The 25,029-nt window shown below is 41.7% G+C and overlaps 1 protein-coding gene across 1 annotated transcript in view; it reads right to left on the bottom strand.

The window, feature by feature from the left end:
* igsf11 (immunoglobulin superfamily member 11) overlaps window positions 1-25,029 on the bottom strand; it is a 169,505-nt gene that overhangs the window by 6,553 nt on the left and 137,923 nt on the right. The window contains exons 4-5 of the mRNA XM_067992312.1: window positions 15,494-15,649; window positions 2,311-2,433 (exon numbers count right to left, since the gene is read on the bottom strand). Coding sequence (XP_067848413.1) covers window positions 2,311-2,433; window positions 15,494-15,649 — 279 coding nt within the window. The remainder of the gene's footprint in view (window positions 1-2,310; window positions 2,434-15,493; window positions 15,650-25,029) is intronic.

The following is a 25,029-nucleotide window of genomic DNA, read 5'->3' as shown; positions in this document are numbered from 1 at the left end:
TGTACACATTTTACTGCAGGACTAAATTCTGGGTGTGGAACGTTCAGAAGTTCCTTGCAGCTGCTCCCACTTCTCTGCCTTAACTTCATCGGAAATGTGGCGAAAATCCCATTTACACGTGTTAACTTCCGTAAGTTGGAAATTGAAATGGGAAGTGTAGCAGTTCACAATGACAGTATAAACAGGGCACTATTCACCTAGTCCTTTTCTCCTTCTTTATACCACACCATAGTTATCCATGATTTGGCTTTTCTTCCTTCTTTCTAGCCAAATATATATCTGGAAAGTCTTGGTGCCTTCTAGTGGTTTCACAATGGCATGATTGCAATAAAAATATACCTTCTTAATATTTTACAACATTTATAGAAACTTTAATGTTTAAAATCTGCAAAACAGCCGCCTGGGAGGGACCGAGAAAGGTCTGAGATTATTGTTCGTATAGCATTGCAAATATAGTTTGGTGCAGAAACCTTATTGGAATCCCCTCCCCCTACTCTCACTATATTAGCATGACATTTCCATTTCCCACATTAGCCAGCCTCATAACATCTCTGTGAGATTGCCTCATTAGTGTCAATTAGCGCCAAAGTATTGGGAGGTCTGTGCTGTGGACCTGCATCCCCAGAGAACTGGGTTGTGATTGCCTGAACTAATTTCACTTAAGACCATTAACAATCATGAGAGAGAGGTGACTTTCATCCCAGCAGTCTGACTTGGTTCTGTCATATGACAACACGCAGTCCCTTCACTAATAATATTTTTAAAGATCAACTCAGATGACAAGCAGACAATGAATAACAAATAGCAGAAGCTTATAACATAGGATCTGTAAATGGTAAATTTAATAAATATTTTTGACATGTTCCCATGTGTGCTGTTTACGTCAATGTTAACAGCACCTAATAGTCCAGATCTTTATCCATCTTAGTAGAAACACATGCTAATTATGACACCATATATGTATAATATTAATAGTTACTTTTTTGAGCAGTTTCACTTCCTGCTTAATAACATTTTCCCCACTTGTTCTGTATGTTTTCATCTGAGTTTATCTCAAATGTGTAGTGATAAAATGGTTTAAATGAAGGAGATAGCACATTTCAAAATATTTTGTTGGATCGAAAAGATTTATTAGCAATTTTAAAAATTGCAATTAATGGTAGATACAGTTCCCAGTGTAAAATGAGTCAGAAAAGCCACATTCAATCCCTAGTTTATGCTAACTTAATTGATCTCAGCCAAGGTAGCATCAGGTGTGCTACAATTGGTCCTAAGGCAAGGGAGATAAAAAAAAAACATCCAGTATTCCCACTAATGCTCACTCAGTACATTTGTATGATCACTGGGTGAGAACAAGATGGGCTCAACTACAATGCATCTTATGATCAAATAGCATGTCAAAACTCACTGCCTAGACTCACACATGAAGAATGGCCACTAAGGCAAGGTACTAGAGGATAGCCAGTGTCTGTGAAACTGTAACCCCGAATCAATCAGTGCCTTCAGCAAAGGAGGAGAGAAAATTGGAGGGTTGAAAATAATGGGAAGCCAGTTTATGACTACAAGAAACATAATTAAATAAACCAAATAAACCTCATATTTCTAGAAACCCATTGTAAAACTACTTAAACCTCACCCCCCCATCCCACCCACCCTCCAGAAAAAAAAAAATCAAAAATGTCAGCTTGGCTCAGTTGGCAGCATGCTTTCCTTTGAGTCATAAGGTTATGGACTCAGACTCCACATCAGGTCCTGAGCACATAATCTGAGTTAACACTCCAATGCAATGCTAAGGGAGTGCTGTATTGTCAGAGCAAATGAACCATTAAACTGAGATTCTGTCTAGCTGCTGAGATGGATGTTGAAGCTGTAATGGGCAGACGGTAGGATTGGTTTTACAGAAGAAGTTGTTCAAATGGGGCAAGGGCCTTATTCATCTGATGTATAATGTACTAATTTTCACACTAAATAATCCCCCAAAATATTACTGTATAATAGCATAGGTTATTGTTAAAGATAATTGTTTGTAAAATTCACAAGATGGCTATTTTTATGATAATTATGCCACCTTAAATATTCTTTTGATGTCCCTTAACTCTTTGCTTAATCCATCTTGAGCCTGAATCATTTCAGTGCCTGGACAGCTAATGTCTACAAATGGTGTAGAGTTCAAAATCTCAGTTGCTATTATTGCATGGAATATATTGAAAACCGTAGAGAGATAAAACTAAATTCTGCGCTTATAGGGAGAGAAAAGAAAAAACACAAAATGATATTTTCTGCCAAAGCCAGTGTTGACAGTGTACTTACGCGCAATAACCTGTAGATCAAGGGCACAGGTACTGGATCCAATTGCATTTGAAGCGGTGCACTGGTACAAACCATTTGTAGCAGTGCTAATATTCCGGAGAATCAATGTTCCCTGCATCTGATCTGGAACGATATATTGAACATTTATGGAATGCACAATAATTTTCTGGTTCATAAAGACCATTTTTAAAGAGTTCTAAATTGTATCACCTCACCCACAAGACCTTGCTGCAGCTCAGGGGCACTCCCTAGCTTTTTACTGAAGGCCACATTCCAACCAGATGATTGCTACAGTTCGAAGGAAAAATACAAAAAGGTAACCCCCATACTTTACCTTTATGCCACAGCCCACCTGGGTCACTATTCAGCAATCTGGACCACTGGTTCTGTTTCTATTAGCGACAAATCTTTGACAGTACAACAAAAATTTTTAAAAACTCTGCAAATATTGGTAATCTAAAACAAAAACACAAAATGCTGGAAGTAAACAGCAGCTCCATCTGTAACCGCAAAGAGAAAAGAGAGGGTCACATTTCAGGTAGAGACACCTTGGCCAGGGATTTTCAGAGCTGCTCCCACTCCAATGCCATAACTTCACCAACAGTGCAGTGGTTACTCTGTTTATGGGCACAGTTACAGTGGCGAAGCCGGTGCAGCTCCGAGGAAATTCCCAACCTTTATTATTTCTTGTAAAATAACCCTGTCTTTTCTATTTTCAAATAGTCATGGGCCTACTGTGTGTTTCCAGCATTTTCTGTAGAGAAAGAAATGATGGTGGAGTGGAGATAAAGGTAGTAATATTACTTGCAAGCAAGCACATTGCTTTGTTTTCATTTTAGCTTGCCAAAGTTGGAAAGTGACTTGCCTGGTTTGTTGGCAAGTAGGACTTTTCAACTCTGTTTTCAGAATGTATCAGGATAGTTCTGCTTTTAATTAATCTACCATTCTGTTTCTTCACACTTTTCCAATACATTTAAAGAAGTTTATTTTAAAATATCCCTTATAAAAGGAATGAACTTTGCAAAGTCATCATCGAATGACGATTAAGCCCTTCGATCCTTTTATCAAAAGGTACTGTTTGCACTGTAAGTTTGTATTCCTAGAGACTGCTACAGAAGCCTGTCCTTTTTGTGGTTTCCAACCAATCAGTTGTTGAAATATTAGGGCCAATTTTCCTACATTTTGTTCCCGGGATACGTCCATTCCCTGTATGCACAAATCAGGAAAAAATGAGCAGCACTCAGTTCACTAGGTCTCTGACCCCTTTACACCAGGGTTTACACCAAAGGGTGCAACATGGCCTGCACCTCCAAATGGCACAGGTCCAACCTATCAATGCTAATGAGGTGGTAGGGAATGTTCACACCTCTTTCTCCTGCAGTAACACCCATGGCGCACCAAGATCCAGGGTACCCTATCGAACTGGTGTTGGACATGCACCAGCAGCACCCCCCGCCAACCCCCACCCCCCCGCAAGACCAGAGAGGCTGAGGAGCAAGTCAAGAGGAGGCCAAATGATAAGTTGAAAATTTCTTACTAATTGCCCATTTTTGGGCTTTAGGGTCGTCGTACTGCTGCACTCCAGATCCCAAGTCTGGCGGCAAGGAACATAGCTGCTAGCTTCGCAGACTTCCCTCCCCCTTTTGTCAACAAGGGATAGGCCTTCATCGAGGCCATGTTAATGGCCTGGGAAAGAAAAGTTCAGCACAACTGGATCTGGACAGCTGCAGCGCACTTTGGGTGCACTGTTCGTGTCCAGCGCCAGGGCAGAGGGGTGCCAGGACAATCAGCAATATAGAAGCTAACCATCCATGTTTTACATGGACAGTCAGTGTTTGGACAAACTGCCTCCCACTGACATTTCCAGGTGCTGCACTGCGCAGAGCTGTCCTGTCACCCACCATGTTCAGTTTAAGTGCGCTCTTTGGGACAGATGGAAGCGAGAATCAGGCTCGTATTTCCTCTGCAGCGTGGTTGTAGGTAAGACAGAGGCTACATCTTAGAAATTACATTGTTGGTTGGCTAAAGCTACCTTTTGAGGTCTAAAGGAAAGTTATAAATTATATAAAAATACATAATATATATATATATATTACACACACAAACACGCATGGACTCATACACACAAACATATTACATATATATATATTTGTAAGTTTTGTCAATAGGTAAGTTGTGGCTCTGGAGTATCAGTGCATGTATTATTTGTTGGGATTTGGTACATGTCTCAGCAAACTGGAATGGAGGATGATGCTTAGCAGTTAGAAGGCAGAGAGAGACGACAAGGCAGCAGTGAAGTTGGCCCAGACTCAGAAATGTTTGCAAGTCAGGAATCACAGTTTTGAGGTGGAGCAGAAGGGGCATGCTATATGCAGCTGCTGGGGTTCTAGTGTTCCCAGTGCCAGGACAGGTTTGCTCCTCATTAAGAGGAAATGGAAGCAGTACCTGCCCAGATCAGTTCCCAGCAGCAGAGACAGCTCTTTCCCAACCAATCATAGTAGGTACAGCACAGGAGGCCATTCAGCCCATCGTGCCTGTGCCGGCTCTTTGAAAGAGCTAATCAATAAGGCCCATTTCCCTGCGGCCCTGTGAATACTTTCTCTTCAAGTATTTATCCAATTCCCTTTTGAAGGTAACTATTAAATCTGCTTCCACCACCCTTTCAGGCAGTGTATTCCAGATCACAACTCACAGCATTAAAAAAATGATTCCTCATGTTGGCTCTGGCTCTTTTGCCGATCACCTTAAATCTGTGTCCTTTGGTTACTGACCCTTCTGCCATTGGAAACAATTTCTCTTTATTTACTCTATCAAAACCGTTCATGATCTTTAACACCTCTAACAAATCTCCCCTTAACCTTCTCTGTTCTAAGGAGAACAACCCCAGCGTCTCCAGTCTCTCCACATAACTGAAACCCCTCAGGCCTGATACCATTCTAGTAAATCTCTTCTGCATCGTCTCTGAGGCCTTCACATCCTTTCTAAAGTGTGGTACCCAGAATTGAACACAGTACTCCAGCTGAGGCCTAACCAGTGTTTTATAAAGGTCTAGCTTAACTTCCTTGCTTTTGTACTCTATGCCTCTATTAATAATGCCCAGCTGCCCTGTCCCTTTAATCCCACAAGCTTTAATTTTGCTAACAAGTCTATTATGTGGTACTTTATCAAATGCCTTTGAAAATCCATATACACAACATCAACCACATAACCTTCATTAACCCCTTCCATTACTTCAAAGAACTCAATCAAGTCAGTCAAACACAATTTTCCTTTAACAAATCAGTGCTGACTTTCATTTATTAGCCCGTACTTTTCCAAGTTCCAATTAATTTTGTCCCGGATTATTGTCTCTAGAAGTTTCCCCACCACTGACGTTAGGCTGACTGGCCTGTAATTGTTGAGTTTATCCTTCTCCCCTTTTTTGAACAGGGGTGCGATATTTGCAATCCTCCAGTCCTCCAGCACTATCCCCATTTCTAAGGACAAATGGAAGATTGTGGCCAGAGCATATGCAATTTCCACCCTTACTTCCCTCAGTAACCTAGGATGCATCCCATCTAGACCGGGTGACTTTTCTGCTTTGAGTAAAAGCTCCTCCCTGCGCGTCGAGGACAGCGATGGAGGTGGGAAGAAGGAATGTCCCTCCAGCTACATTTTCCATCCAGCTGCTCCTTTTAGTAAGAAACACTCCTGCAAATTCTAATTTTTGACATTTTTCCCAGCATTTAATTAGACTTGGCAACTTGACCAATATTATTGACAGAAATATTTGCAAGAGAACTTACATAAAGTATATAGATTTTTTTTTTGAATTGCTCTGATTTCAGTAAGTGATTTTTAAAAACTTTTTTTTATATATTTTAGAAAATCTATATTTTATAGCTTGATTAAATTTTTATTACCAGACTTTAATATTTTAAAAGTCTATATCTTGTTGAAATGTTATTTACTTATTATTTATTTATAAGAACATCCTTACCCAATAGATTGTGGAAATGGGTTGTACGGGGGAAAGGGGATTGAGGTTGGTTTATCCACTCTATACCATGAAATGATGAAAAATTCACCAAATAAAATGTCAAAATGTCTTTTTTTTTCTGGGATAGTGTGCCCATGTTTACCCTAGAAAATAAATGTTGTGCCTTCAACACTTGTAGCCCCCTTTAGGCTTTTATATACTTATGAGGAGAAATTTTGCACAGTTCTGCTCCCAGCCTGCAGCTCTCCTGATCGGGGGTTCTGATGATGGATACACACACAAAACAGCATATCCCGTCTTTGCTCTTTACTGGTGCTGACTAAGCCGGTGTGTATTTCCAGCCTCTTCGGATTTTATTTTAGATTTCCAGCAGTTGCAGTTTTGCCTTTTGATTTTATTAGGTGCGCGGCTGCCCTTACTCCAGGATCATATAAACAGACTCACTCATACCTGGGCATCTCAGAAGAAACCTGTCTTTGCTACCTCAGCTTCACAAGGAAGGCAGTGACAGAGCTCCTTGAGGCTGGCCTGCAGACAGCTTTAACTGCAGGGACGGTTCTTCCGTGCCTGTAAAGGTCACCACTGCATTAAATTTTCAAGCCACCATCGGTGACACGTGTCAAATATGTCATATCGCTGTCCAAAGTTGCATCGAGCAAGTGACAGAGATCTTGTCTGATAGAGACAACACATTTATCACTTTCCCTGTAGAAAGTAGGCATCAACTGGACAGGACACAGAGCCTTTGCCAGACTGCAGTGTTCCTAAGAGTACAGAAGATCATACAGCCATTCAGGAACCACACACCAACCTATGGCCTACATGAACTGATTGGGTTTCCATTCCCTTAATGTTTTTAGGGGGGGAATTCCCGCAGGGATTCTCCTACTCGCTTTAATTTTGGCAGGAGAACTGCGGAAACTCCAGAAAAACTGCCTGAACAGCGTTTGCACTGTTTTTCTGGGGTTTGTGCAAAATAACCCCATAATCTGCCTTATAATACAGCCCCTGCACAATCACTCATGCACAAGCTATCACCATTCAGTAGCCCAATAAACAATCTTCCCTACATTTTCATCTACTCTACCTTAAGTTCAGTGCATGCCCACCCTTCCAACTGCCACTATTTTAATATGGCCCTTCTCAAAGAAACTCAGGACTAAAGTGAAATTAAGTGCAATTATTTTATTTCTCTAAAATTGAAAATGTGTGTGCGACTCTAGAGCTTCATGGTGCATGTCATTTAGAATCTAAATTGCTGCTCTTCAAAACACTACCCAAATGAGACACACAAATGCGGTGGCAGGCTGACTTTCATCACTGGGGCCTCATGGCCCTTTAAATGCTGGCACCATGCCTAATACTGTGGTTGCCGTCAACTCCTGTCCCTAAACCAGCACTTCTTCAGTCCAATGTGCCATTGTCTTCAGAATCATCTAGCTCATCTGCTCCTCTTCCTGCCATGCCCCAGATACTGGGCATTCCTTTAGGATGACTAGGGATCTGTGTGGGAGCAAATTGTTGGTCACCACTGGGAAATCTACCATCAAGGTGCTCTCTGTCCAATCCCCCAGCTTGTCCAATTTAGAACTGCACTCCATGAAATGGAATAAAGTACACATACTACAGCCCAATACTAATAATCTTCCAAATTTGGATAGTCTTATTCCTGTGTTCCTAGAACATGCATAGGGATAGGGGCCCAAGAATTCTTAATCCAGCTCTGCATAGGGAGTTTATTACAATTAGCTTTCAGTTGCTGACGTCAAAAAAATTTAGTAGGTTCAGTCCACCATGCTTCCAGTCCATATTTTGCCAGGATCACAAAATCAGCCCTATGTTTATTTTGAAAAAATGCAAGTGGAGGAATGTTATGTATACTTACTGCTTAAGTTACAACAAGCTTGAGTCCTATTGAATGTTAAGTATCATAACTTGTTGCAACATGTCACTGGTTTATATTTAGGACTGTCTTTTAGCAGTGAACTCTTTTGGGGCTCGGTCAGCTTTTTTGAAGGTTTTGATAGTTTTCGACATTGGATTGTTTGTTGAAGATTTTCTGCTGCATATCACCGATGGAAACACGTACAGGCAACGAGATGAGCTGCAGCCAACGGAATGTTAATGGAACTTTCTTTTAAGACTGATATAGTCTTTGATCAAGGCCATAGATAAGGAGGAGGAGGGCTACATGTTGCTTGTGGGCAGTACTTTGATTATTGGTGATCTATTTGATAAAATTGTTGTATTTCATAACTGTTTTAAAGCAAAAATGTGAGTGGATGCGTTTGGCCGTGAACAGACAACCATCAAAATGATGGAACTGATCGGGATCCACTGGAATTTGTGAACCCCACATCAGTACTGTCCTTGTCACGATGTTACATCTACTTACAAAGCACTTTTCCTTTGGAAATAGCACCACATTCTGATATATTGGGGGATTTTGCTTCATTTCTTCACCTGGGGACGAATACACTAAAACTGTAAATAAATCATGTTATTTTAAAAAGAAACTTCTAAACTTGAAAAATAATATGAAAATATCCACAAAAAACTCATCGATCGACTATGTAGTAAACAATGTGGAGGATAGTAACAGACTTCAGGAGGACATAGACAGACTGGTGACATGGCAGATGAATTTAACGCAAGTATTAAGTAATACATTTTGGTAAGAAGAATGAGGGGAGGCAATATAAACTAAATGGTACAATTTTAAAAGGACTGCAGGAACAGAGAGACCTGGGGGTGTATGTACATAAACCTTTGAAGGTGACAGGACAAGTTGAGAAGGCTGTTAAAAAAGCATTTTGGATCCTGGGCTTTATTAATAGAGGAATAGAGTACAAAAGCAGGGAAGTTATGCTAAACCTTTATAAAACACTGGTAAGGCTGCAGCTGGAGTATCGTGTTCAATTCTGGGCACCACACTTTAGAAAGGATGTGAAGGCCTTAGAGAGGGTGCAGAAGAGATTTACTAAAATGGTGTCAGGGTTGAGGGACTTTAATGATGTGAAAAGACTGGAGAAACTGGGGTTGTTCTCCTTAGAACACAGAATGTTAAGGGGAGATTTGATAGAGGTGTTCAAGATCATGAACGGTTTTGGTAGAGTAAATAAGGAGAAACTGTTTCTAGTGGCAGAAGGGTCAGTAGCCAGAGGACACAGATTTAAGGTGATCGACAAAAAAGCCAGAGGCGACATGAGGAAACATCTTTTTTGCAGCAAATTGTAATAATCTGGAATGCCTGAACAGGTGGTGGAAGCAGATTTAATAGTAACTTTCAAAAGGGAATTAGATAAATACTTGAAGGGAAAAAATCTTAGAGGGCAATGGGGAATGAGTCTAAGTGAATAGCTCTTTCAAAGAGCCGGCACAAGCACGATGGGCAGAATGGCCTCCTCCTGCACTGTACCTACTCTGATATGATACTAAGCCTTTAAAAAGGATGTTTTATTATTAGTAATCCTTTCCTGTCCATTTTTGATTCTTTTTATTTTGAACAAGTTTAGTTAAACAATGAACGCTGACAATACTATCAGGAGCCTCAGAGGAGTCTGATGTTTTCATGAATCTTAAGTGACATTATTGCATAAAGTCATTTACCCGCAGCATTTCAGTGATTTTTGTCCTTTTGACCGTGTGTGTTAATTGAGCCTTTTTTTGCACCATCAGGTTTAGTAACTGTTCCAAGTCAGCTCCTTGATGAGGCCATCAACAGTCTTCATTTAAATAAAAACAGATCAAAAATAAATCACCGGTAATAGATAGAAAATATAAGTTACAGCTTTTTAATTTTAGGACGGGGTGCTGATGCTAGTGCTCAAGTGAGACCAGAATTTTTGCCTCATGGATAAAGTGGAATAAACTCCCATCAAAAGCAGTTGATAGATAAGGATTTGGAATGTTACTGATGTAATTATGCAACTGTGTTTATCAACATGCTGACATGGGAATGAAATTACACTTTGCAATATTAATAATGAACGTATTTGGATGAAATTTCTCTGTCCGCTATTTTAATGAAATCATTACCCACATTTGTTAAAGCAGTGGACAAAGGAATTTCATCCAAATGCATTAACATGTATGACCATAGAACCATACAGGTTAACTTCCAGTTAGTCACTTCTTCTAAAAATTAATACTAACTGATACTTACCTGGCAGGGGCGTTCCGATGATCACGAAGGTGGGGCAAGTAAAATGAGCTATAACCAGTTGGAGCTTTGCTGACATAGAGGTGGGTCCTAATGCTGGCCGGAGACCAGTCTAACACCTTTTTCCAGTAGAGTGAAAACTATTTTTTTTGCAGCAAATATGGTGGCCAGAGCTTCCCTAGCACCTGGGCACGGGGTGTGAAATACCATCAGGCTAACCGCAAGGACGGGTGAAGGAACTTCACCATGGCAACGAAACAGTCTTTGTGAGGAAGGTTCTTCTCGAGGCCGGTGGATTCAAGGCTGCGGACATCTACAGCCTGCAAGACTTCCCGAGGAGCGGATACTTTGACGTGCCCTTCAGGGATGTCGCAGGATGCCTAAAGATGCTCCAGGCCTTCAAGGAGAAGGGGAAGGAAGTGCCGTTGTCATTCCTCACCCCGGAGCCGCCCTTTGCGCTCCTGCAGGAGAAGGAATGGACGCTGATAGTCCACAAATTCAACCCGCATGTGCCCGTCATGGATGTGTTGTTGGTACATGGACTGGTACGTGGACGGAGTGGATTGGAGCATCGACATCGAGGACATGTTCGAGGCAAGAGGAGCATCAAGGCGATGCTGAGGGTGGATGACGAGGGAAACATCGCTCACCTCCCATCAAGTTTCGCAATTGGGATGAGTTGTGGGTATGTGGTGTACCAGGGGTAGCCCAGAGTGTGTCACTGCAGTAGCAAACTCGGGCACGAGGTGGCCGCGTGCAAGGCGGTGATCTGCAGGAACTGCTAGGAGGAGGGCCACCAGACACTGGACTGTGAGTAGGCCAAGTGCTGCAACCTGTGTGGAGAGGTTGGTCACCTGTACAAGACCTGTCCAAACCGTAGACACAGGCAGCGAGAGGCAAGGTCATGCAGGAGAAGCAAGCAGCTGTCGTGGCTGCCCCAAAGGAGGCCAGGCCCCTCCCCCTTGCCGTGGCTCCCCACCCCCCCATGAAAGAGCCAACGATCAGGAGGAGGACCAAGAACAGGATGGGAGAGTGGAGGAAAGCAACCAAACCCCGACACCCAGCCCTGAGACTTCCACTGAGAACATATTAGATTGACCAAGCGATGTGCTGTGACCCTGAACTACCTGTCCAGGGTCAAGGGGGACCTGCTGTTCTTGCATGAGTGCGGGATCCCACATCTCAGCAACTACTGGCAGTGGTCACGCATGTGGACCCAAGGCAGTCGATCTGGTCGGGACGCAATGACAGTTGTTCCTCATTCCTGGGGATTCTGCTGCGAGAAGGCCAATTTACCATCACCGAGGTTAAGGTGGGGGTGGGGGGGGGGGGGGGCCACCTGCTTGTAGTAGACGTCCTGTATAAGAATGCCCCATTCTGACTGATCAATGTGTACGCCCTGGCCCTCAGGAACAAGAGGCTGGAGGTCTTCCAGCGTCTCCTGATGCTGCTGGTGACTTCCAGGCCGGTCGTTATCACCGGAGACTTCAACTGCATCATCGATGGTCCAGCAGGGTCGACAGAATACTGAACACCACGTCCAAACTTCTGATATAAGCAGTGAAAGATGCAAAGCTTCGCAACGTCTTCAGCAACTTTGCAGACGGAGCACCGCAGAGATACACCTGGTCCAGGCCAGACGGGTCCATCCATTCCAGGCTAGACTTCCTATTTGTGTCCCTAACACTCAAGGTCAGATCCAGCCGGTGTTCTTCTCTGACCACTGCCTCCTACCGCCCGACTGTCAATTGCAGGAGGATCAGAGAGTGGGCAGGGAGATATGGAAGCTGAATGCAATACTGTTGACCCCAGAGAACATCGAAGAACTAAAGAGGGATTTACACAGGTTGGACGACCCTCTGACTCCAAGGTGCACTGGTGGGAAGCGATCAAGGCCAACATTAGAAGGTTCTTCATCCTCCAAGGTGTTCAGAAGGTGAGACAGAGACAGAGGGAAGTGTCGCAGCTCCAGGAAAGCATGCAGGATCTGCTCCAGTTGCAGTCGATGGGGGTCGATGTCGGGGAGAAAGGGCCAGCAAGCCTCGCTCTTCACCTCCGAGGCCTCAAAGATCATCTTCCAGTACGTGGAGCAGGACGAGAAGTGCTTGTGCTGCTTCTTCCAGAAGCTGCACAGAGAGACTTCTGTGATCAGCAGCCTGAAGGAGGAAGACGGCTTGGTGATGTCTTTGCAGGCAGACATATTGAGGATCAGCAAGTCCTTTTATGCCGGGCTGTATGACGCGAAGCCCACAGACAACACGGCCTCCCAGTTCTTCCTGGCCCATTCCCTGCTACTCCGTCACAATCACCCAAGCCATCTTCCACTTTGTCTGGAGGTCCAAGGTAGAACGCATCTGTAGGGACACCAGGTACAAGCCCCCAGACAAAGTGGGGGAAGGGGTAGAGGAGGGAGTCCACAATGCCGCTTGATCCTGATGGCCACCTTTGTGTGTGGCTGCCTCAGGATGTGTGTAGAGCCCCAGTACGCAAACACGTGCTGAGAGTCTACCTGTCCAACACACCGAGAAGACTGGGTCTGGCAGGACGTCTCACCCAGCTGGACCGTATCCCACCACCTGTCCCAGGTGGAGAAATTCCTGAGGAGGAACCCCTCCGACTGCAAGGCCATCAGACAGTGTTTGACACGGAACGTTCTGGGGGTCCTGCAGGGAAAGGAGAAGGCGGACCTGAGCGGACAGTTCCCCAACCAGACGGTCAATGTCATTTGGCAGAACGTCTCGTCGCCAGAACTGACCAATATGCACCAGGATGTAGCTTGGATGGTGGTGAGAAGGGCCCTCCCAGTACGGTCCTTCCTACACGCACGGAATCTCAGCGCCACCGCAAGCTGCCCTTGAGGCTGCGGCGGGGACGAAACCATTGTCTACTTCCTGATGGACTGCCCCCTCCCACAGAGGTTGTGGAGAGAGGTGCATTGGTATCTATCCCAGTTCATTCCCAACAGTTCGGTAACACAAGACGCTGTGCTCTATGGGCTGTTCTCCGGGACGCACACCGAGACAGATATCAAGTGCTGCTGGAAGACCATCAACTCGGTGAAGGAGGCCCTTTGGTCCATCTGAAACCTGCTGGTCTTCCAGCTGAAGGAGCTGTCCATGACCGAGTGTTGCTGACTAGCACACTCCAAGGTCCAGGAGTACGTGCTGCGGGACGCACTGAAGCAAGGTGCGGCCTACACAAAGGCTCTATGGGGAAAGGCCACCATGTAAGGCCATCCCATTTTGTTATGTACAGAATGTATTAGAAAATATGTACTGTGTTTTGAATTGTAATGACGGGATCAGAGTGCGTACCATCTGTATTGTAGTTTTGAATTGTAATTGTGTATTTACTTTGAACTGTGTGTACCCTTAAATTTTATGAAATGAAGTATATTTTGAAATTTAAAAAAACTTCAAAAAACTATTACATTTGTCAAACACCACTTGCCTTCACCAAGTCCATGCTGGCTGTCCTCGATTAACCCCTGTATTTCTAAATGATTACTAATTGCATCTCCATTTCTCATATTACATGGTACACTTTCAGCCCAATGATTTGCATCGCAAAGATGTTATGCTTTCACTAAACCCAGCTGCATCGCTTGTATGGTACATCATGATTGAAATGACACAGGTCTTTAATGCCTTTTTCTTCCTAAAATAACTTTAACATTATGTTAATTAAGTCCTTTGAAAAAGAGAGGGATAAATATCGGATTTCCAAAGAGACAATCAGGTTAACTATTGATATGAGACACTGACTATTCCATGCAGCACTACGGCTCCAGGTTTCCAGCACCATGGAAACGTCATAAAATACAACTAGTCAGGTGAATAATGTAGACTGTAATATATTAGATTAATATCACACAATTTCACTGGATTGTCTTCCAGAGGAAATTTCAGGCAGTTTTACCTTTGTGCTTTTCCCTGTGGTTATTTGTTTACCTCATAAGTTGTGTTGAGTCCATGACAGTGGGAATTGCACATGACGCATTGCAAATACTGGGCTTAATGGGCCAAATGACCTTTTTCTCATTCCCATACTTTCTAATGTTTCTATTTTCCTCATGTTTAGCTTCCACTAATGGTGACATAATTCTAGGTGCCCCATCTACTGTCATAGAATTATTCTGTTTTCATATCAATGTAAGATCACTTAACATTCAACACAGACTGACAAAGGTGACAGCACTCATTCAGGATATAAATGTCCTGCTTACAAACTCACTTCCATTGTAGAAAAGACCTTAGACTACAAGAATTCTCTTTATTTATTATCCTTAGCAGTAAGCATTGATAGGTCTGCAGAGGTGAATGACAATGTCCCATGCCAATGTACTATCTCAATGTTGTAATCTATATCTGCTGCATTAATGTGACTTCAGCCTAAGAATAGCATCCTGGTCTATCGCTATTCACTATGATGATCTTACATTTTATACCAATCTACTTCACTATTCCTTGATTAATGTTGTCTGATCTTTTCTTTCCCAGTCATGACTTTCCCATTAATCTCTGTCATTTCTCTTGTTCCCATTTGCAAAAAATCTCAGTGCAATGCTGTTGCTGCTCTGTTGCACCACATTTATTTTTTAATCAACATTTCCCATGTTGCATTTCAAAAACAAATTTCTCTCATCTTTTAAAAAGTTTCTATGTTTTCTTGTGTAAATGAGGCAATTATTTCAAGGTAATTATAACAGAGGCATAGTCTTTGCCATCATCGCTATTGGTTTAATTGATAAGAGTCTATAAGCCACTGCAAGAAGCCAGAAATAATAAGGTAAACTTGTTACTTGTGATGTTGGCTTTGAAAACCAGCTTTTCTATTTCTGCCTGAGCTATCTCTTCAATAGAAATGGACAATCAGACAACTGTAGGTTTTATTTACGATTTGCAAGCCAGAAACAGTTCATTCGGTACCTACTTAAGAGCAGGAAGCAAAAATTTTTTAAAAGCTCATAAATTCACAATAAAATAAAAATTACAAGAAAGTGTTTAACTAGGCAAGTAATGATATTGAAGTTTGTACATTACCCTGCACTGACATTGGTGGTAGTTTAACAAATGAATCCAGTTTCTCCCAGGAATACGTTGGGATGGGGATACCTTCTTCTGAACTACAAGTCAGGGTGACATCATTTCCAGTGTCAACTACTCCTTGAAGTTTGCAAAATGGAATAGTGGGTGGCACTGTAAGGAGAGATTACAAAACATCAGGCCTGCAAAGAAATGGTTAGAGCACCACTAAAACACATCTTCTATTGAAACCAATGAGAGTACAGATGTGAACACAATTATTTACTGCCTGGGGTTATACTTGTATTTAATGCCTCAACTGCAATGGTGTCAATGAGAGAAAAACCACAAAACTCCTGCACGACCTCTCAACTCAGCAAACAACATCACCAAATTACGTGTTTTCACCATAACAATTGTTCATGAAGTTAAAAAAAAATACATTTTAGAAATGTACTCACACTACCTCTGGATCTTAGGTAAGAGGCAGTCTTTAGGGCCCTAAGTTCCATGATATTGCAACTGTCAGTATTATGTTTTTGCAGGGAGAGTGGCACAGTGATTGGTTCATACTTGCCAGAGCAGTCACCAATTCACAGATAGTACCTGACTGAGCGTATGACCTGTCACTTCGGCTGTGGGGTTCAAAACCCCTTTAACAAAAGACATTTGAAGGAAAGGGTTAACTGTATCCCTTTTTTTAAAAAAAATAAAAAGACTTTGGTGGAAGACCAGTCTCTTCTTCACCACCCGGCAGTCACAAGGAATGCGCACTGCAGTTGAACATCACGCAAGAAGAAGAGGACCCCGAGGATTGAAGAGCTGATCAACCTTCAGGCCCGATGAGCAAAATTTGTGGATTAAAAGTTGTATATGTATTAATGATTTGCCTGATGTGTGTATGAATTAAGAAATTACACAATAACGTTCTGAATTATTAAGTGTATAATGGGATTTTATAGAGGAAAGTAATATGTATGGTTTGATTTTGCTTCATAAATGCTCGTATGAATGATATTAAATAATTACTTTTGATTAACAAAACTATCGTGAGTGAGGGTGAGTTTCTTTACTTGATTATTCGTCCAGTGTCCAAGAATCACACAAAATAAGGAATTCCCTACATGGCCTCTGACTTGTACTTTTAAACAACCTATAGGTCCATTCATGGTGGCATTATCAGAACTGTGTTAAATTCTCAAATTAGGGAGATCTCTGATGCTCAGGAATCCAATCTTGGATTCAAGAAATTAAAGTATTATGCTGCAATAATACTTTCCCTCTCAACGAGGTGATTGAGTAGGGATCTCTTACTGGTGTCTAAAATAATATCTAGGACAGAAAAGATAAGTCCAGGATATTACTTCAAATAAAACCATGACAGTAATACAATGTCAAGAAGTTCTTCTTCATACAATGATTAACACATAGAATGGAAGTCTAGTTAGGGCAATGCAGGTACGAAATACTTAGGTATCATTTAAGAAATAGCTGGATGTTGTAATGGAGTACTGTGCTGATAAATAACTATCCTCATCCACATCTCTGATACGAGGTATTACACAATAATTATGCTAGTGAGATTTAGTGGCAGGGTGTCAATACTTTACCAATCTTTATTTTCTATTGCATTGACAAGCTGTCCAATTTGGCCACCACAAATCCTTTCCTTTGTGGTGAACAGTTGATTCTGGAGGGAGGTGTACAGTGGTGTATCCCAGGGGTCGGTGCTGGGACCACTGCTTTTCTTGATATATATTAATGACTTGGACTTGGGTGTAAAGGGCACAATTTCCAAATTTTCAGATGACACAAAACTTGGAAGAGTAGTAAACAGTGAGGAGGATAGTGATAGACTTCAGGAGGACATAGACAGGCTGGTGGCAAGGGCGGACACATGGCAGATGAAATTTAATGCAGAAAAAAGCGAAGTGATACATTTCGATAGGAAGAACGAGGAGAGGCAATATAAACTAGATGCCACAACTCTAAAAGGGGTACAGGAACAGAGAGATCTGGGGGTTTATGTGCACAAATCATTGAAGGTGGCAGGGCAGGTTGAGAAAGTGGTTAAAAAAGCATACAGGATCCTGGGCTTTATAAACAGAGGCACAGAGTACAAAAATATGGAAGTCATGATGAACCTTTATAAAACACTGGCTCAGTTACAACTGGAGTATTATGTCCTGTTCTGTGCACCGCACTATAGGAAAGATGTGAAGGCCTTAGGGAGGGTGCAGAAGAGATTTACTAGAATGATTCCAGGGATGGGGGGCTTTAGTTACATGGATAGACTGGAGAAGCTGGGGTTGTTCTCTTTGGAACTGAGACAGTTGTGAGGAGATTTGATAGAGGTATTCAAAATCATGAAGGGTCTAGACAGAGTGGATAGAGAGAAACTGTTCCCATTGGTGGAAGGGTCAAGAACCAGAGGACACAGATTTAAGGTGATTGGCAAAAGATCCAAAGGTGACATGAGGAAAAACTTTTTTTACACAGCGAGTGGTTAGGATCTGGAATACACAGCGCGAGGAAGTGGTGGAGGCAGATTCAATCATGGCCTTCAAAAGGGAACTGGATAAGTACTTGAAAGTCAAAAATTTGCAGGGCTACGGGGAAAGGGTGGGGGAGTCGAACTAACTGGATTGCTCTTGCACAGAACTGGCGTGGACTCGATGGGCCGAATGGCCTCCTTCCGTGCTGTAACATTTCTATGATTCTTAGCTTTTAATTGCATCTCAGCTATCTATTGACACATTTAGAGATCTAACTGAATCCATGTGGATGTGCTTCACCGCATCAACAGCAGTTCTGACAACTTTACACCACATATGGCTTTGCAATGGGACAATGTGTTTACGGCGACAGATTAGACAATTCCTAAGTAAATAGTAACAGCTACTTTCCTACAACAAAATGATTGCATAACGTGTCATCTGCAGTGTCAACTACATATCGTGATGGTACACTTCGACGCACCACTTAGAATTGAAAGTTCTTGTGAAATGCTTCTTATATTAATATTGAATGCACTGGTGTGCTTGTCATTGAAATGATAGCCAGAAATCACTCTCGATATAGCGAAGGAGTTCAACAGCGCTCTCAGTTTTTAGTGGTGAGTTGAAGGAGCAAGTTCCCGCATTTGCACATGCACAGTGAAACATGGAAATCGTGAACTTGCTCCTAGTGGTTTGCCGGTGATATGACAGCTTCGAATAAAGGGACATCACTGCTGCAATTAGCGAAATCATTGAAAAAGCGCCAACTTGCTTATCTGCCCAGCTGGAAAGTAACTAATTACACCACCAAACAGCTACACTTAAAAATTCAGGTCTAAACTAAGTTTTAACAACACGATTAGGCTTAATGACTGCCAAGCAACTAAAAATTAAAGTTTAAAAATGCTTATTTTAATAGTTTTTGCTCATTAAAAAAATTTTAAATATCAAAAAATAAACTTTCTTTTCCCCTTCTGTCTCTTCCATTTAATTCAATTATTTCTTTGGCTTTTTATTAAAAAAATTTAAATTTTTATTTACAATGACACCCAGAATACTAACTTTAAATGAATGAAGTCTGCTTGCCTGCTTGAGCAATGCAGCCTGAATCTGCGAGCATGACTTCTCTTCCTGACGAATTCTCTGGGTGTGTTTTCTCCTCACAGACATTTCCTGCCACGCAGTTGCTCAGAGGCTGGGTCGATAGCGCACATTTTGTTTAAAGTTCAAATTCAAGCAATTGGATGCCACAGAGTCTGCAGTAAGTATTTTCATTAATTAAATTTGCAGGAGCTGCGGTGAGTGTTGCCTCGCCAGTCTGCGCGATTTCTGCCCCTTTCTCTACAGTGTAAAAGGTAGCCTGGCAGTGGTGCTTCCGCCACTTAATGCTCTATACTATGCAGATGCCACTGATCAGCAATTCCTTATTTTAATATACTGCTGGTTCCTTAGCTATGTGTGTAAATTCTAGTTATCCTATGTATGATGGTTGAAAATGTGTAACAGATTCCATTATTTGCATATTGTGCTATGGGGAGAGATTTCCTCTTTGTAGCAAAATCGTGCACGAGTTCTTGACACTCACATTTACGATTTCACCACAAAGTATACACAGAGAAGATCATCCCCCAAATTAGCAAAGGTACTGTCACATATACACTCATGAAACTGCCTGCAATAACCTTAAGAAATTGAAAACAGTTTTTTCCTGAAATTAAACATTCAATTGCAGCACACAGAGGATAATCATGGTGAGCCATTAGATAAAGATTCTACACAATGACATTATTGAATTTTTCATTTGCAGGATTGACATTATTATTCAACAGTGAATTCTCAAGTATCCTACATGCATTCACCAGATAAATATAATGCTGCTGCAGCAATGAGATATACATCAGCTCCTGAAACAAACCGACATTTTACAGTTTCAAGTTTATGTTATTTCATGCTTTTATCGATATGCTCCTATATTTGGCTATTCAAATAAACAGCACTAAAGAAATGCTTCCACAACCATAAAAAGTAGAGCCTTGGGAGACCTGTCGGAGGGAATGGCAACTGCTGAATGAGACCAAATAATCTTCACAACAAAAATGAAAGCTGTGCAACCTATCAAAGTGATAACAAGAAATATCAAATATTGACCAAATTTTATTTTGTTTTACTCTTCTATTTTACTCACCTTCTGGAGTTCTGGGATCATCCAAATCCTATATTTCATATGGCAAATGGACAACCTAATCTTAAGCTCCTACTTACACTGTTCTTGAGGTAGCCATGAGGATGTGTGCTGAGTTCCCTTACACCAGTCCCTGGAAAAATGCCTGGCCTCATACAGTAACCCAGGTGATATTGGGAATTCATAGTGAAGGTACCCAACTTCCATCCAATCGCTGTTCGTATGCCCCAACATATTACTCCAAATTTTATTAATAAATTTCACCATGTTAAAAAAAAAACTATAGTGGGCTGAAGAATTTTTATTCCAAAATGGACGTTTTTTGAAAATGGGCATTTTTAAAGTGGAAGGCGACAAATATATTGGAGAAACACAGGCCAATCAAGGAATGCATTTTCACGATTTTAAGGCTAGAAAGGTTGAAAAATAGATTACTACTGAAACAAATAATTCCATAAATGTTACTGAAATAAAATTTCACAGGATTGAAGCGCCTTTGCTAGAGACCCTTCACAGTCAGAATGGCAGGGGAGTTCACTGGAGCTGTGGTGCTTTGCAGCATGGATTGGGAGCACATGAGATTGGGTTAGTTCTCAAACTCTGTTGTGCCACTATGTGTAGACAGCTAGCAGAGGCCAGGGTTCAGCATGAGAAGGGAGAGAAAGATAAAACAGAGAATCACTGAAGCTTGCTCTGGAGTCCTTTTAGCAGCTAGTAATAGAAAAGCAAATTGGCAGTTCTAAGGAAGCTCCCCACTCTCTCAATCAAGGAATTGTGTCTTTCACAAAGATGACACAACAGGGAAAGAGGAAAAATAATTCATTTTTAAAAATGTACTAACATGGAATCTGTGATACTGTCCTTAAATCTACAATATCACCTGATAAACATTGTAAAAGGTATAGAGGGTGCAGAAATCTTAAAATGCATTTTGGAGAACTTTTTTAGCCAGTACATAGCAAGCCCAACAAGAGAGGGGCAGATCTGGATTTAGTTTTAGGGAATGAAGCTGGGCAGGTGGAAAGAGTATCAGTGGGAGTCCATTTTGGTGGTAGTGATCATAATTCAGTCAGATTTAGCATAGATATGGAAAAGGACAAAGATAGAACAGAAGTAAATGTTCTCAATTGGGGAAAGGCCAATTTTACTAAGCTGAGAAGCGATTTAGCAAAAATGGATTGGAAACAGCTACTTGAAGGTAAATCAGTGTCAGAGCAGTGGGAGGCGTTCAAGGGGGAGATAGTGAGGGTTCAGAGCAAATATGTTCCCACAAAGAAAAAGGGTGGGACTGCTAAATCTAGAACCCCCTGAATGTCAAGGAGCATACAGGGTAAGATAAGGCAAAAAAGGGAAGCTTATGTCAGATACCAAGAGCTCAATACTGCAGAAAGCATAGAGGAATATAGAAAGTGCAGAGTGAAATTAAAAAGGAAATTAGGGAAGCAAAGAGAAGGCATGAAAGGATACTGGCAAGTAAAATCAAGGAAAACCCAAAGATGTTTTATAAATATATAAAGAGCAAGAGGATAACTAAGAGTAGGGCCTATTAGAGACCAAAAAGGTAACCTATGTTTGGAGGCGGAAGATGTGGGTATGGTTCTTAACGAATACCTTGCGTCTGTCTTCACAAAAGAGGGGAATGATGCAGAGATTGTAGTTAAGGAGGAGGAGTGCGAAATATTGGATGGGATAAACAGTGAGGGAGGAAATATTAAGGGGATTAGCATCTTTGAAAGTCGATAAATCGCCAGGCCCAGATGAAATGTATCCCAGGCTGTTAAGAGAAGCGAGGGAGGAAACAGCGGAGGCTCTGACCATCATTTTCCAATCCTCTCTGGCTACAGGCATGGTGCCGGAGGATTGGAGGACTGCTAATGTTGTACCGTTGTTTAAAAAAGGGAGAAAGGGATAGACCGAGTAATTACAGGCCAGTCAGTCTAACCTCGGAGGTGGGCAAATTATTGGAAACAATTCTGAGGGACAGGATTAATAGTCATTTAGAAAGGCATGGATTAATCAAGGACAGTCAGCATGGATTTGTTAAGGAAAGATTGTGTCTGACTAAATTGATTGAATTTTTTGAGGTGGTAACCAGGAGAATCGATGAGGGTAGTGCATTTGATGTAGTGTACATGGATTTTAGCAAGGCTTCTGACAAGGTCCCACATGGCAGATTGGTCAGAAAAGTAAACGCCTATGGGGTCCAAGGGAAAGTGGCAAGTTCGATCCAAAATTGGCTCAGTGGCAGGAAGCAAAGGGTAACGGTCAACAGGTGTTTTCGTGACTGGAAGGCTGATTCCAGTGGGGTTCTGCAGGGCTCGGTACTAGGTGTCCCTTGCTTTTTGTGGTATATATCAATGATTTAGACTTAAATGTCGGGGGCATGATTAAGAAGTTTGCAGATAATACAAAAACTGGCCGTTTGGTTGATAGTGAGGAGACCGAGAGGTGTAAAGGAACAGAGGGACCTCTGAGTGCTTGTCCACAGATCCCTGAAGGTAGCAAGACAGGTGGTTAAGAAGGCATACGGGATACTTTCCTTTATTAACGGAGGCATAGAATATAAGAGCAGGGAGGTTATGCTAGAACTTTATAAAACACTAGTTAGGCCACAGCTCGAGTACTGCGTACAGTTCTGGTCACCACATGACAGGAAAGATGTGACTGCACTAGAGAGGGTATAGAGAAGATTTATGAGGACTGGAGAATTTTACCAATGAGGAAAGATTGGAAAGGGTGGGTTGTTTTCTTTGAGGGGAAATTTAATTGAGGTGTATAAAATTATGACGGGCCGAGATATGGTGAATATGAAGGATCTATTTCCCTTAGCAGAGAGGTCAATAACCAGAGGGCATAGTTTTAAAGTAATTGGTAGAAGGATTAGAGGGGAGCTAAGGAGAAATGTTTGCACCCAGAGGGTGGTAGGGGTCTGGAACTCACTGCCTGAAAAGGATAGGAGAGGCAGAAACCCTCATCGCATTTTAAAAATACTTGGATGTGCACTTGATGTGCCGTAACCTACAAGGCTATGGATCAAGTGCTGGAAAGTGGTTTTAGGCTGGCTAGCTCTTTTTGGTTGGCACAGACTCAAAGGGCTGAGTGGCCTCCTTCTATGCCGTAAATTTCTATGATTCTATGATTAATATCTTCAATTCAGCAAGCCTCACTCATCAGGATTGCTTCATCACACTGGAGTTTAGTGCATCTTACAGCAACAGAATTGTAAGTGGTGGTTCTTTTTTATTTTTAGTGCTGACGATGTCTTTATTTCACTGACAAGTACAGCTGCTTTATCCACTAACAATCTGTTTACTTCAAGAAAAAAGTTCTTTTTCCTCCTTACTTTTTTGTCAAACACACAACAGGGTCTCTGAGTTTATTTTTTAAATCCTGAGGTGCTGGGTGATTTGTCTACTACAAAGTAACATTTTCTGAAAATATTTCGACAGACCCAGCTGGTGCTTTACTACAAACACCGAGAGAAAAGAAATACATTTTAATTTCTGTTATATCTATTATTGTCTGCTGAAAGCCATTGGAGTTTGGAAGTTGCATTGCTGTAAAGCAATGACTCCTTTGAAGAAAAACTTAGTCCAATTACACCAGCGCTATACTGAAATTTCAGGGTAAATAAAACAGCAACATATTTTCAATTGCCTTCTCTCCATGAATACTCGGATACCCTGTGGCGCTATTCACAAACATGGGATTCAAGACATGTGCAGCAATTACCCACTTGGTGGGACGGGAACCAGATTTTCTAAATTTTAAAACACTGAAACTGAGGATAGGAACATGGGAACATTAGGAACAGGAATAGGGTAATCAGCCCCTCGGGCCTGCACTACCATTCAGTTGGATCGTGGCTAGTCTGAAACTCAACTCCATTTTCCCACCTTTGCTCCATATCTCTTGATACCCTTACCTACCAAAAATCGATCTCCCTCAGTCTTGATAGCTCCCATTGCCCCAGTGTCCACAGCCTTTAGCCAGGAAGCTGTGGAAGCTACATCATTAAATAAATTTAAAACAGAAATAGACAGTTTCCTAGAAGTAAAGAGAATTAGGGGTTACAGGGAGCGGGCAGGAAATTGGACATGAAGCTGAGTTCGGATCAGTCAAGGCCCTGTGGGTGGCGGAGCGGGCCCCGGGGCTGAGTGACCGGGTCCTGCTCCTACTTCTTGTGTTCTTTAGATTTGAGGTTAGGATTAGATCGGCCATGATCTTATTGAATGGCGGAGCAGGCTCGAGGGGCCGATTGGCCTACTCCTGCTCCTATTTCTTATGTTCTTATGTTTTAGGGGGAAAGAGTGTTCCAAATATCTACTGTCCTACGTGTGAAAAAGTGTTTCCTAATTTCGCTCCTGAATGGCCCAGCTCTAATTTTAAGATTATGTCCCCTTTTGCTTGATTGCCCCATGGCTCATCTGTTGTGTACAGGATCCTTTCCAAGATTCTACTTGATTTAATTCCAGTTCCTAGAATTTCATACTGAATTATCCTTGGCTGAGTATAACATGGATAACCGTGGTGCCAGATTATATATCACAAAGAAGTTAAAAAAGTACTGAGGAAAATATGTCACAAGAGCACCCTCTAGTGCATTGCTTCATTCCTGCACATCCTTAAAAAGGTCATTTTTTAAAATTTAAAAATCTAAAAAATATACTTGATTATCTATAGAATACAACATTCTTTCCAGTTATACCATAAAAATGTTATATTCTGGTATGACTGTTTTGCACTATAAAAATACCTAGGGTTGTGTTATTTTAATGGAAAATTAAAAGTGTTTACAAAACTAAGTACATAGGCCATGCAGCAGGATTCAGCACTCTGTATAGCCTGTATAACTGTGGTAAATGTGTACATTA

The sequence above is a fragment of the Heptranchias perlo genome, chromosome 11, assembly GCF_035084215.1.
Source record: "Heptranchias perlo isolate sHepPer1 chromosome 11, sHepPer1.hap1, whole genome shotgun sequence".
Classification (NCBI taxonomy): Eukaryota; Metazoa; Chordata; class Chondrichthyes; order Hexanchiformes; family Hexanchidae; genus Heptranchias; species Heptranchias perlo.
This window is presented reverse-complemented; position numbering and strand designations above follow the sequence as displayed.